We start from the raw sequence: 15,651 nt of genomic DNA, 5'->3' as shown, positions 1-15,651 counted from the left end.
AGTATTATGTAATATCTTGTCAACACAAAATGCCAACTGTTCACACATCTTTCGAAAACCTACTCTTTGTAAGACAGCATCCTCAATTTATTTTTACTTTTATTTACTATGCTCGTACATAGAATATAGTCTTCCAAAATAGTAAAATCTAAGAATAGGCAAACAATACAACTCAGAGCTTAAAATACACTCTACTGATTAGACAATAAAATCACTACTAGAACTGGGATGTTTCCCTCTACTTCTCCCCTAAATGTCAATACAACTCTAAATTAGTGCTTCCAAAGTCCCAGTGAGACTCTCTACTCCGGTCAGATCCTTACTGCCTATTCAAACACAGAAAAAGACACAGTAAACACAGTAAATCTGAACCTTAATCACCTAAACCTGTCTACTGAAGTGATCTCAACACTTATTTCTCCTTTATTCTGTTGCTTGTTAACATCTATACATTTCTCTTCAAAAGACAATACGGTAGCAGGAAAGGAAGCAGGCATATTTCAGCTGTATTACCTGCCCAGCTTTCTTGATTGTGTTGCTCTCATCAAGTTAATAGCTTCATACTTAATTTTTGAAAAGTGACAATATGTGAGATTCAGAAGAGGTTATAAAATATAACTTAGAAGTAATCAAATATAATTTGATTAAATTAATAAATATATTCACTTTACTGAATTTAATACCCACAAGGAAAGGAGGTACAAGTTATTAATTTGGTCCTCCATAACAATCAGATAAAACAGTTTAAAAAAGAGAAAGCATTATCTCGAGAATGATGATATTAGGAAGATTGTATAATAAACAGAAATGTATAACTCTAAAATTAAGTCTATAGGTACATACTAGCACACCCTTGATCCAGCCAAACTTCACAACTCCTTTACTTTCCGCGGTATACGTGACCACAGCCTCTCGGGTTGGTGTACTTTCTTCCCCGTTTGCAAAGCCATCCTCAAAAGGTTCCTGGTTATAAGAGGAAATGTGAATTATGCTTAAGAATTATTTAAAATTTAAAAATCACCTGATAAAAACAAACGCCACTAAATACACTTAGTGTATTTACAAGAATCAAGGGTTTCTGAATATTTTACCTGAGGATTGAGTTTTAAAAATTTAATTATCATGAAACCCATTTTAATAATTTAAAATTTTAATTACATTTTGGTGGTATCTGGAGAACACAAAGAATACTATTTGCTAAGTATAGGCTAACCAGGTCAGTCAATTCAGACCTTGTCTCTCCAGCCACAACTTTATATTGCCTGGATGCCACCCTTGCCCTATCTGGACTTTCAGTGTTCACAATACAAAACTCCTCTTCGTCACCAGTGAACAGTTTTCCCTTTATAGTCCCTGACAGCAGGACTCCGTGGATCCCAAGATTCACCCCTAACTCCTGCCTTTACTCACTCCTGAGTTCAGTCACTCAGCACTCTTCATTCTTTCCTTTCTAATTCTTCTCAGATTCAGACGTGAACTGGTTGACACAATGCATTTTCACAACTAGTGTTTCCTTCTAAGGCTTTTATGTTTCATGTCTGATTCTATAATTCTTAGTTTTTCTTCTTTACATTCTCTCTCCTTCTCTCCATGGCTCTCAACTTGTGTTCAGTCCCAACACACCCAAGGCACATGACAAACTTCCAAACCAGTGGCAGTGCCTTAAACAGATCATGAAGGGTGGAAGGGTGTTGGGAAATAGAAAATGTTCTAGATCTAGAATCCTGTCCCTAACACTAGCCCCATAGTTCTTCCTCTACCCATATCTCAACAGCAGGGAACAAAGTACAGCTATATTTCAAACATTCATTCTTTAAATGAAAAAGAGCCAACTAAATTAATTATCATTTAATCCTTAACACTGTGATCTAGATATCCTACAATACTTTTTTAGGAAATCATTTTCAGTGGTTATACCCTCTACTGAATTCTGAATATAATTTTTTTCATAGAAATGAGCTGCAGCAAGTTCTGTGTTACAACAGAGAAAAAACTATGTAATAATCCAAACTTCCTTTTTTTCTTTGACTTCTGTTAGCCAAGTAGACTCATTTAATTCTCTTAATGCATTATTGCTATATGGCTTTTCAAAGTGCTATCAACCTAGATCAGCTCTTATATTCCATATTTTTATAATGTACCTACTGCAAATTCTTAGATTTTTAAGCAATAGAAGAAACAGTATAAGTTAGATGCAGTAAATTCTTTAAGTATATTTTTTGAAATTATTTTGCCTAGGCTCTTTTAAATAATCAAATTTTAAACTAATCTCCACGTTTACACTAAAAGACATAGCTATAACTTCAACTACATGAAATACATGGAAAATAACTCATTTTAAGATTACTAAGAACTTAAAAATGAACTTTAATGTTGACTAATTCTGATAGTTCACAAACTTTAAAAAACAGATCCTAAGAGAAATAAATCATAATAATTTCCCTTACAGCACAGTTTCATAACTACTGTCTACTGTATCAAATGATTACTGTACTTTAAAAAGGATGCCCTAGGCTTATGGCATATAAAACACTTCATAAAAATTCTGTAATCACCCCAATCTTCTATACTTTTTAAAACAGCCTTATTGAGCTCTTATTCACATACTCACCCATTTAAAGTGCGTATTTCAATGATTTTTAGTATATTCACAAAGTTGTACAATTATCACCACAGTCAATTTTAGAACATTTCCATCATCCCAAAAGAAGCTCCATGCCCATGAGCAGTCACTCCCCATTTCCGCTTTTCTGAAGCTCTTGGCAATTACTTACTTTCTATCTCTATGGATTTGCTCTTCTGATATTTCATATAAATGGAATAATGCAATCATACAACATGTGGCCTTTGTGTGTGGCTTCTTTTCCTTAGCATAACATTTTCAAGGTTCATCCATGTTATAGTACATATCACTCTTTTTTATTGCCAAATAATATTCTGTTGTATGGATATACCCCATTTTAAAATCTGTTCATCAGCTGATGAACATTTGGGCCTATTCTACATTTTAGCTATTATGAATAATGCTGCTGTGAATATCTGTGCACAAGTTTTTGTGTAGACATGTGTTTTTCATTTATCTTGGGTATATACCTAGAAGAATTGCTGGGCCATGAAATACTTTTTGCAATGACTATTTCTGGTCGTCTTTCCCACCTCTTCTTTTGTATCCGTCTGCAGACTGTCACTCCTCATTTTAGTCCATGTGTCTATTTTTATCCCTCTTTCGTGCTTAGAATTTGGTATAAACATGGAAACCAGTAATAGTTAAATGTGTTAGAAATACGTACAAACAGGAAAAAATGTAACCAGGGGCCTGTGTAGCTCAGCAACCCACTTTGGCTTTACGTCCACTGTTGTTTATGTTCTATACAGTAGGACATCACTGATGAATTCCCCCAACGCTGCCCCCAAAAAAGAAAAAAAAGAGAATTGATGGCTCAACTGTTCAATTATTCAAATAAAGCCAGAACAAAAATGTTTGCCTATTAACTCAATCAACTTTAAAGTAGACAGAAGTTCCTTAGATTTCACTCTAGGATATTTGGTGCTCTTCAGTTATAAAATAACATAAAATATTATATAACCTGCAAGTATTACAAGAAAATATAATGCCTATAATAATACACAAAAAAATACAATGCCTATAATTATACACAGAGAGATATTTCTATTCCCATCTCTATTAAAAGAAAACTGAAGATGTGTGTACTTAATAGGCTACTTTCTCCAAGGTTAAATTCTGATGTGCGTGTCTTTTTAATAATTCAGAAGCAGGCAGGCTTCTTAAAATTTTTGCTGTATTTATTAGAATTCCACCTGAAAGTTGAAGATCTAGCAATAATTATACCAGTTTCCACTATACTATGAACAACTATATTCAAAAAACACAGTAAGATTTTTCTGCGTGTATAACATATTTTAAAACAAAGATGAATCCAAATAAAATTTAACTTCCTTACCATGTTCCAACAGCCCTATTTTAAAAAGTGTTATTCATCTTTACAATACAATTCAAAAATTAATTGAATACGTTATTTTTTATATTTCAATCAATAGATTTAAGTAAAATAAAATTGGGTTTATAATTATATTTATTTCCTGAAATAACAGGAAACCAAGGTAGAATACATTTTGTTTCTATAAATACATTAGTTTCAGAGAAATAAGGAAATTGTTGAGTATGGCATTTTGTCTACACACACAAACACACACACACAAAATATTGTACACAAATCTTATTACCAGGAAAATTTCACATATACAATTATGAACTATAAATTATACTGATAGAAAAGTACAAAAATAAAATCTTCAATCTACCTACCATTTTCAGAGAAAAAATGGGTTTGTGTTTTTTACTGTTTTTCACATAATGAATACAATGTCAAAAATAACAACATGAGTTTTTGGATAACACCATATTAAATGAGGTGGAACAAACTAATTTAAATTTATTTGGGGAAATAATCTTTCAAAAAGTAGCACTGTGAATCTGAGTGTACAAAGCAAGGATTAAGACTGGGCATGAGGGACTTCGCTGGTGGCGCAGTAGTTAAGAATCCGCCTGCCAATGCAGGGCACACGGGTTCGAGCCCTGGTACGGGAAGATCCCACATGCCGCGGAACAACTAAGCCCGTGTGCCACAACTACTTAGCCTGCGCTCTAGAGGCTCGCGAGCCACAACTACTGAAGCCCACGCGCGTAGAGCCCATGCTCCGCAACAAGAGAAGCTACCGCAATGAGAAGCCCGTGCACCGCAACGAAGAGTAGCCCCTGCTCGCCACCACTAGAGAAAGCCCGCGCGCAGCAAGAAAGACCCAATGCAGCCAAAAATAAACTAAAAAAAAAAAAGACTGGGCATGAGAACAAGAGTGGGGAAGAGAGGAAGAGACAGAGGAATCAATGGAAAACACAGAGAGGTAGACCCTCAGTAACTGGAAGGATTTCTTAACGAAACAAATAGAGATACTAATAAATTATATCAGTCTAAAAAGAAAATGATTAATTCAGTTGGACATACTGAATTTGAAGAGCCATGAAACAATTAGAGTTCCACCAGGCTGCTAAAAAATTCATGACTGGAAATTAGGAGAGGGGCCAGGGATAAAGAGCTAGTGGGTGAAGCTATGGAAAAAGAATGAAAAGAGAAACTTAGGGAAAGAAAACCTGAGTAGCTGAGCATTTTTCTGAGAATACAGAAAATAAAAGAATGAAAGGGAACTCTGGTTTCCATGGTCATTTATTTCTTTGCAGGGAGTAGAGAAAAGGAGAATTTCTGCACTGTGGATACTCTCCCTTGTATATTCAAATTTCTACCTCAACTTGATCATTCTTTGTCCTCTAATCATAGTTATCTTTTTGCTGCACACCACACACCCCACCTCCAAATGTCCAGCCAAACGTGCTGAAATACTACCCCACATTCAACAAGGCACACCAACCTGGCTTCACCATGCCGCAACACTGGAATAGTTTTAAGACATCCAAGGACTTCTCTGCTACCAAATCTAATAAATCTAATGTACAGTTTTTAGTCCCTGTCTCAAAGGACTTTTGAAACAGCTCATGATACTGTTGACAACTCCCTCTTCCTTCAAACTTTTTTTGAAATACCACACTCTTTTAGCCTCTTCCAGCCAGTAGTTAAATGGTAAGAGTCCATTCAATACTTGGTCTTAGACCCATCTCTTTCACTCTCTCTGTTTCTCCTATGGTCATCTCACCAAACCTGTAGCTTTAAACACCATCTGTATGTGATAAGTAATAAGTGACAGCTCCCATACTTTTCCAGATCAGACCTCCCCTCTCAATATCAGCCCTGTGTGTAAAATACTGATGTTGCCACTTTTATAGTTCATTACTTTTACTACTCCAATTCTTACCAAATAAGAAAAAAGAAATTGTCAGTGTACTGCAAACAACTTTCCTCTAAATGAAAAGGAGAGGGAAACAGTTTCTCTTTTTTGGATTAGTTTTTAATTCTTAAAGGTTTCAGTGGACACTTAAATATCAAAAAAGGTATCTGATCAGAAAGATGGTACATTCTAGACTCACAGACTTAGAGAACGAACTTATGGTTACCGGTGGGGGCGGGGGAAAGGGGAGAGGGGAGGGATGGATTGGAAGTGTGGGAGTGACTTGTACACCCTGCTATATTTAAAACAGATAACCAACAAGGACCTACTGTATAGCACAAGGAACACTGATCAATATTCTGTAGTAACATAAATGGGAAATGAATTTGAAAAGAATAGATACATGTATAACTGGATCACTGTGCTATATGCCTGAAACTAACACAACATTGTTAATCAACTATGCTCCAATATAAAAATTTCTTAAATAAAATTAAAAAAAAAAACTTTCCATCAAAAAAATAAAGTTCTTAGTAATTAAAATCCTTTATAATGTAAATTGATTTTAGATTTATTCTGCAATACACGTCTTAAAATTTTAGTTTTTCAGTTTCCAATATCCAAAAATTAACTTGTTTTGAATTCACTGATTTAAATTACCCTTTACATATCAAAGGTCATAACTCATACTCCGCTTGACCTAAAAAAAAAATACAACTGAAACACAAAGGCTAGGCTTATTGATGATTTCCCAGTAAAAAAATTCTTAAAAAAATCAAGCTATTGTTTCTTCCCTAACACCAGAATTTTCTTCAGTATTTTAGAGACAACCTAGGATGAAGACAGATTTCTTTTTAAAGTGATGAACAACAATAAAGCTTTAGGAAAAAATACTTACCCAAGCTTTTAAAAAATTACAATTAGAAACCTTAACACTGCTTTCACTGGCTCTGTAACCGAGAGTGCAGTATTGTCTTCTGTGTACATCCTCATCATGGGCACACCAACACACTTTTCATTGATAAATGCTTTAGGTACACATTACACTAAAATGGCAGTTATTTTCTTTCTTCAGACATCCCAGTTACTAAGTCCACAAGACTATCATCTCAAGTATACAAAGTAGTGTAGATGGCCTTTGCAACATCACTGGACAAGGATGTTAATACCCATGAAAGATGATTGTGCAGTGCTCAGAATGATTTATGATCATGTTTTTTCCAAAGTTGAATAAAGGTGGTTATCATTGTACAAAGAAAAATCAAGACTGTCTAGACAGTGCAACTTTTGAATACAGTTAGAATATAATAAAACACATTTCTGGCAAAGCCTATTACCAAATATATTCATTTTTATACAAATTTATTCTTTTTACAGTTAAACTAGTAAAGACTTGGCAAAAGTATCTTAGCTCAGCAATTTCAGGCCATAGTAGGCAAAAGACAGTAACCTACATAATTTTTTAAAATTTGGGAGGAGGGGAAAATGTTTGGGCTTTTATTTTGGTTTACTGGTGCTTTAAAGAACAACTGAGCAAAGCTGTACCAAACTATCTCTTTAGGTCTATGGCTGCTACAATATTGTTTCCAGGTAGACTTAAGGATGCTCAAATATGGACACTTTTTGAAGAGGGAAATGTTCCAGTCCCTTAAAATAACTTCTGATATTTTTCTGTTACTTGAAGATTCTACAGTTGCAAAAAGCAGTTTCTGAGCATAAACCACAACCACATCCTTCCACTCATTCATTAAACAAATATTTATTAATCAGTGTTATCAAGAACCATGCTAGGGACTTTTCAGCCCTCCCAGAGGGAGGGTATTTTTATAGTAGAGGCTAGAGATGACAGGTAGGTTTTCTATCTTCTATCTAGGGCATTTTCTACTATACCAAAAGCCTCTATTAGTTGTTTAATCCAGTCAAAAAAAAAAAAAAAAAAAAAAAAAACGGTTGATACCTCTTTTCAAGTCACAGCCTCTCTGTGACAATTTCCTAATCTGTAAAATGGAGATAATAATCCCTGCCCACCTGTACCATTTCCTTGGAGTCTCAAGACTGTAAATAAAGATCAATGTGTTACAGCCACACAGAGCAGCTGAGGTTTCTCGGGCTTGACTATCAAGCCAACTGATACAGCTTGATTATAATACAGCAATTTAAGTTTCAGTGCCATGTTAGAAATGTAAGAGGGTGACTCACAGTTACACATTTCAAAAGGATTAGTAGGAAAATTATTCCTAGATGGCCTGGCTTTTCAATGCCCAGCCACTTCTCAACAAGAACAAGATTACACACTCAGTTGACCCTATCAGAGCAAAGGCAGCATTTTCCCTGAGGCTGTACCTGCTCTCAGTACCCAGTCAATGCTGCTCCTGTGGCACCTTCTGGGAAGCTCAAACCCAAATATATTCATTTTTTATGAATGTTATAAAAAGGTCCTCCATGTTATACGGAGGACCAAAACCCATGCCAGTGAGCATCCCTTAACTCCTCTTGCAACTAAGGGTACTCCTCCTTTTGTCCCCACACTGCATCTCTGAAACATATCTTGCATTAAATCTTGGTCATGTTTTATGGATCCATTATGAATCCATGCTTCTGTGTTAAGGTTCATTTATTTAGAGAAACAAACATTTTTTTTTTTCTTTTTTTTCTTTTTGGCTGTGTTGAGTCTTTGTTGCTGCGTGCGAGCTTTCTCTAGTTGTGGCGAGCAGGGGCTACTCTTCGTTGTGGTGCACTGGCTTCTCATTGTGGTGACTTCTCTTGTTGCAGAGCACAGGCTCTAGGCACGTGGGCTCAGTAGTTGTGGCTCGCGGGCTCTAGAGTGCAGGCTCAGTAGTTGTGGCACAAGGGCTCAGCTGCTCCATGGCATGTGGGATCTTCCTGGACCAGGGCTTGAACCTGTGTCCCCTGCATTGGCAAGCAGATTCTTAACCACTGCACCACCAGGGAAGTCCATAGGGAAACAAAATTTTCTATTAGCATTATCTCTGCAACTAGAAAGTGGTTATTAAACTAATACATTAACTTACATAGTTAATGTGAGGATTGTGTAAGATAAGGTATTCGTTTACATAAAAAAACAAAGCTAAAATTATTGAAGATGAAGAAAGCTGCAAAGGAATAAAGATAGGATATAATATGCGATGGCTTTATTTTTTCAATATGACAAAATTATATGCACTGGCTAATCATTTTCTGGCTGCCACAAAATATGCGTCAATCACTTACCCTGCCAAATGAAGACTAGGGAACTACACTGCATCCTAGCATCTTGATCTATGAAATAAAATTTGGATCCCAATCACAACTGATGTTACTTTTTACAGAGTAAATCAACCTTACCAAATAATCTTAAGCAATAGAAAAAAAAAAAAACTACCTGAACTGGAAAACAATGTCGGGAGGGCAGATAATAGCTTATAAAATTTTGCATGCATTTAACAACTACTTATTTAGAAGATGCTATGTACAGGGTAGTAGCTACGGTAGAAAACAGAGAAATTTTTAAATATACAGAACTGTCTACCCTCATTCAAGTTATCCGATTTCAAATTATTCTGGCAGACCATATCATCTAAATGCTAAAATTTTCTGTTAATTACAACTACCAAAAAGGTCACAAGTTCAACATGAAGGGTGATCACACATAAATAGAACTGAAACAATAATTCATTCCAGAAGTTTTCAATTCTCCCCAATTAATATTTGTACTAAATGAAAAACAAGATGGAAAAGCCTATTTAGCAGTGTAACAATCTGCCTTAGTAGTTAAATACACTTTACTTCCATCTTTTTCTGAGCAATTCTCTTACTATTTCCTACAACTACAAACACACTTGGAAAATATAACAGGGAAAAGGATGATTTTTTTCTCCATGACTTTTAAAGAGTTTGACTCTGGATAAGAATTGATTTATAGGTTAGGCAATAATTTGGTTTTGCATGTTTGGGGTAAGGTGAACCCTGGCATAGAATCCAACCCAATTCAAGTTTATTGTGATATACACAAGATTTTTTGTGCTAAGTAATATTGCAAGATACATCAAAATAGTAGTTTTTCTACTGTCAAGAAACAAAGGTTTCATACAAAATACAGTTGTACATAATCTAGGTTTGGCTATCCATTACTCATGGGGTAAAATAAGAATTCGTAGTATAGGAGACCCTCATAATCTCTCTGGCTTCCTTTAATTACAGCCAACATTTACTGAAAGCCTACTGTGTTCCAGACACTTCCCTAAATGCTTTCACACCCTGTTTCCCTGAACTGGCACATCTTTGAGAGATAGATCTAATCTCCACTTAACAAATGTGCAAACAGTCTTTTGACAGGTTAACTTACCCCTAACCATGTAGCTATTAATGCGGCAATGCAGAGAATCTTCTAAATGGTAGAATTCCACATATTACAGTGAGCCAAGGTGAATTATTTTAAGTTACCTATTTTGGGCAAGGAGACATTAGACAAATCACCCAACTTAAGAAACTGTCCTGCTCAAACTTCCCAATTCCTCAGCTGTTTTCACTCTTTACCTTGCTTCATCCTTCCCTCCTTCCTCTGCTTCCAAATCTACAGAAGCTAAGGGTTTCTGACACAGTCCTCATAAAAATGACAGCAGAAGTTCTGCGCGGTGTATGACACCAGAGGGTATTTTTTAAAATCTCTTTGCTCTTTGTAGAAATTCCCCCAGGGTCTACAGTGTGTGTGAAACTCTTTGCCCTACAGGACTGTTACAGACAGCTGGATCAGACCTCCTACGGAGGAGAAACAATTGCTAGTGTACAGATATAACCCACCTGGAATATAAACATATTAAAATGTTTAATATGAAATTGTGTCCTAAATAGAGTTATACGAGTTATTTAACTTTAGGAGCTTATTTGGAGGCTATGGTGGTAGACAGGGTAGTTAAAACAGACCAATAAATCGTTCAGTTTCTATGTTACCTAGAATTTTCTTTTTCCAATTAAAAACGGACATTAGCAGTGCAAGCTAGCCACTCCTTTTGATCAAATGCTCTGGGTCATACTAGGTTCCTTCTTCCCGTACATGCTTTACCATTGCAACCTCTTCACCCCTTGGTCCACTTACACATCCATGCCCTTTCAGGAAGGCTTGAAAAAGAAAATTATCCACACAGAATTCTTGAGATTTGTCATCAATGTTTTATTACCACACATAGTAAGATTTGACATGATTAAAGAAAAAGTAAATATTAGTCTGTTTTAGAAGTCTCTGTATTTTTCCAATCATACACCACTTTATTATTTCTATTAATTTTCCTTGAAGTTTTTATACACCTTCAAAATCCTATCCTTTAAGTTAGAAAATTACTGAAAGAGTTCTATCAAATATTTAATTTGATATAATACTGCTTTATTGCTGAAATGTTGATTTTAAAGTATTTTCTCCTGGGGGAGTTTTTGCTTGCCATTCCCTGTCTTTAACACACTTTGAAGATGGCTGCCTCCTCAAACTGTAGGTCTTAGCTCAAGTGTAGCCTCCTTCCCAGACCACCCAACATATAGTTTCTTCTCAGCAGTGCCCCTTTTTTCTTCTTCATAGCATATATCACACCCAGTAATTTTTTTTTTATTCAGCTCTTGTAATCTATGTACCTACCTCCACTCCTTCAATATGTATTAAAATGGAAGGTTCACAAGGGTACAGACCTCTCCCTGTCATTTTTAATCAAAGACATAGTGAATGAATATTGAGTCTTTATGGGCAATCCCTGTTTTCCAAATAATGTCCTGAAATAGTAACAAGTAAAATTTTAAGTGTCTGCTCCTGAGTCAGATCCAAGTTCAAAATCTAGCTCTGCTATCACTAGCTATGTGAACTCTGGCAAGTTAACACCTCTGGCCCTCAGTTTCCACATCTGTAAAATGGAGATAATATTACCTATCCCATAGTGTTTGAGAAGATAAAGTGAGAAAATATCATGATTGTATAGAACACAAAAACTCTCATACACTGCTGGTTGGAATATAAATTGGTACACAACTTTGGGAAAGAAGTTTGGGCATTATCTTCTTAAGCTGAAAAAAATGCATACCTTTTAACCCAGCAATTCTACTCCTAGATATATCCCTATAGATAAACAACACTTAAATGAAGTAGGACACTTATATTAAAATGTTCATATCAGCATTGCTAAAAATTGCCAAGGACCAGAAACAGTCTCAAACATCCACAACTACAGAATTGTAGCATTTCATATAATGGAAGATAGTTAGCAATACAAATGAATGAATTATAAATATACACAAACATAACAGTGAGCAAAAGATGACAGATAAAAAAAGCACTGTATGATTCCATATAAAGTTTTAAAGCAGGCAAAACTAGACTAATGGTCTTCCAGAATACATAAAGGTGACAAAAACAAACAAACAAAATACCAAGACCCAGACCCAAATAAATGATCACCATTAAGTCAGGACAGTGGCTACTTTTGGCACAGGGAGATCAGAATGGGGTGCACAGAGGGTTTCTGGAGTGCCAGCAATGTTCTATTCCTTGATCTGGGTGGTGATCACTTGATTAAGTTATGCATTTAGGCTTTACATTTTTTTTCTCTGCTATATACCAAAATTCTAAAAAGACCTTTAGGGCTTCCCTGGTGGCGCAGTGGTTAAGAATATGCCTGCCACTGCAGGGGACACGGGTTCGAGCCCTGGTCCGGGAAGATCCCACATGCCGTGGAGCAACTAAGCCCCATGCGCCACAACTACTGAGCCTGTGCTCTGGAGCCCACGAGCCACAACTACTGAAGCCCGTGTGCCTAGAGCCCGAGCTCCGCAACAAGAGAGAACACTGCAATGAGAAGCCTGCGCACCGCAACAAAGAGTAGCCCCCGCTCGCTGCAACTAGAGAAAGCCTACGCAGTAACAAAGACCCAACACAGCCAAAAATAAAATAAAAATTTAAAAATAAATAAATAAATAAATAAAACCATAGGGAAAATGTCTAAAAAAACAAAATAAAAAGACTTTAAAAGATTAAAAAAGAAAATGTATTAACTGCTTGGTACATTGTCTGACATTAACAGGGTAAGTGGTTGATAAATTTTGGCTATTATTATAAACAACAAAAAAGTGATTATTTCAACTGCCCATGGGGTGAGTTTAAATAACTGGATGTTGAACAAATACACAAAAATAAGTACTGCAAAACATTATTAATCTAGACTCTACTACACTGCTTCCTAAAATACTGGCAGTTTAAGATTACCTCTGGAAGAATAAACAAAAACACTGACCTATACATAGAAATATGGCATCTCCATTCTGAATGGTGGTAAAAGATTTATTACCTATACCATCAACAAGTCAATAGGATATAGTGTGAAGAACCTGGCTTTGAGGACCAATGATCACACTACTAGAAATCTTTTGTAACTTCACTAGTGCTAAAAATGTGTTTAGGGCTTCCCTGGTGGCGCAGTGGTTGAGAATCTGCCTGCCAATGCAGAGGACACGGGTTCGAGCCCTGGTCTGGGAGGATCCCACATGCCGCGGAGCAACTAGGCCCGTGAGCCACAACTACTGAGCCTGCGCGTCTGGAGCCTGTGCTCCGCAACAAGAGAGGCCACGATAGTGAGAGGCCCGCGCACCGCGATGAAGAGTGGTCCCCACTTGCCGCAACTGGAGAAAGCCCTCGCACAGAAACGAAGACCCAACACAGTCATAAATAAATAAATAAATAAATAATTAAAAAAAAAATGTGTTTAATAAATGAGAACTTCCTCCCTGTGCTGTTTGCTTTGGTGGCAACTGATAAGCACATCATAGCAACACAAGCTAGGGTTAATATTAGATTGCACAGTAGGAGAACAAAAGCAAAACTTCTGGGCCTAGCTTTATTTAAGCAAATTAAATCACTGTTACTGACAGCCAGAGGAGTGGGGAATCTTCATTTCAGGGCACAGTTAGTATAAAAGAATTCACTGCTTTCTTTACAAGCAGCTTATTATTGATTTAAAAAAAACCCAAAATTACACTTCAAAAAAGTGAAAGTTCACCAAAAAATGGTATTTAGATCCTAAAAACAAACTTCTGAACTAAAGTATCCATCAGGATACTTTAGATAAAAATTTCTCATACAGTTTAATAGCATCTTCTTAATACCAAAGTAAGCTAAAGTGTTAAATTAATATTATGAAACAAAGCCAAATCAGTAATTAAAAACGGATGCATACATATGCAAATTTAGATGCCAAAGTGGCTGGGCTAATTCTAACCATTTTTTCATTAAGTACTAGCCAATTATATCACCCCAAAGCTACCAACATTTCCTATCCGTGCTGTCGGTGATTGGTGTATTCAGTGTAATGCTCCCTATACAGACTATGCTCTCAAAACAAAGTATTGTTTTACAGGAATCCAATCTGCTCTGGTTAACAATGGTCTATTAATATCCAGTGGCATTAATGCAAAGCTCAAAACTCAAGTGCCACAGATAAAAGTGGATGCTGTGACCATGTGACTTTACAATGAACCAAGTCAGAACTGCTGATTGCAGTCAAAGAATTCAGTCCTCTACCTAGCCTATCATGTTCAAGACTGAGTTACAACAAAATGCATTATGCATAGCATAATTTATACATTATTTCAAATCCCACACAACTTGCTAATGTCAACAAATAGCTTAAAAACATTTTAATTCAAGTTACCAGAAAACTTATATTATTAAGTGATACTGGAAGGTATAACTGTGTCATTTACATTTCAAATTGTTTTATTTTTAAAATAAGGAGAACCAAAAGTTGTCAAAGATATAAATATATGACTTACAATATCCTAAATGGGTAAAGTATTAGAAAAGCAATATACATGGAGAAACACACGATAACAAAAACTACATTTAGCACATGGTATGCACTTGGTAGTTCCTGTATTTCTCACATGAATATGTGCTATTTCTCACTATGAATTATCATCTTTCCCATTTTCTGTAGAAGGAAACTGAGAATCTGAAGTGGCAAGTTCTTTTTCTGAAGGTCACACAAGCATTAAGCGGAAACGCCAAGATTTAAACCCCTGACTGACAGCTAAACTATCTATGTATGGAATAAAAACTAGGACAGATTGAAAAAAAGCAAAGACCAGAAAGGAAATACTCTTAGATAGATACAGCTGCACTGAGTTTGCTTTCTTTTTCAACTGAGAGCACTTCCCCAAGTGTGTGTAACTTGGATGGCTTAAAGTGAAGCCTTCCTAGCTTGAAATATTAGAAAAGAGAGCCCAAGAGCCAAAAGAGGAACTAGAAATTAAGTGGGAATCTCTAGATAAAAAAACAGAATGATAGCGAGGGTAAGCCCCAAATCTCAGGTGACCACTAAATCACACAGGTACAGGGGAGGATCTGCACCACACACATACACACACACACACACACCCCCAAAGAGACAGGCTAAAAAAGCAGCAGCTGAAAACACAGGACACAACAGAGATATCAGGTACTGCATAGTGGGGAAAGAGAACTCAGTGTGCAGTTTGAATCTAGGCAACTTAAGTACCTGTTAGAACAAAAAACAATAATCCTTACGAGAATACTGAAAAAAAACAACTACCCAAAGTTGCTACAATGTGTTATCTACATACAAGTCTAGTCTTTAACCCAAAATATTACTGAACAGGAAAATATAACCCATAATCAAGAAAAAAAGTCATTAGACATTAACTCCAAGTGGGCCCAGATGTTAGATATGGGAGACAAAGACTTCAAAATATATATAATGAATATATTAAAAGACTAAAGGTAAGTACGGTTATCAGTGAGTA

At 36.0% G+C, this 15,651-nt stretch overlaps 1 protein-coding gene across 1 annotated transcript in view; it reads right to left on the bottom strand.

The window, feature by feature from the left end:
* SLC12A2 (solute carrier family 12 member 2) overlaps positions 1–15,651 on the bottom strand; it is a 109,965-nt gene that overhangs the window by 80,684 nt on the left and 13,630 nt on the right. Inside the window, exon 2 of the mRNA XM_059916998.1 lies at positions 844–963. Within this exon, the coding sequence (XP_059772981.1) occupies positions 844–963 (120 nt within the window). The remainder of the gene's footprint in view (positions 1–843; positions 964–15,651) is intronic.

The sequence above is a fragment of the Balaenoptera ricei genome, chromosome 3 (assembly GCF_028023285.1).
Source record: "Balaenoptera ricei isolate mBalRic1 chromosome 3, mBalRic1.hap2, whole genome shotgun sequence".
Lineage (NCBI taxonomy): Eukaryota > Metazoa > Chordata > Mammalia > Artiodactyla > Balaenopteridae > Balaenoptera > Balaenoptera ricei.
Note: the sequence above shows the minus strand (reverse complement) of the source record. Positions and strands in the feature narration are given on the sequence as shown.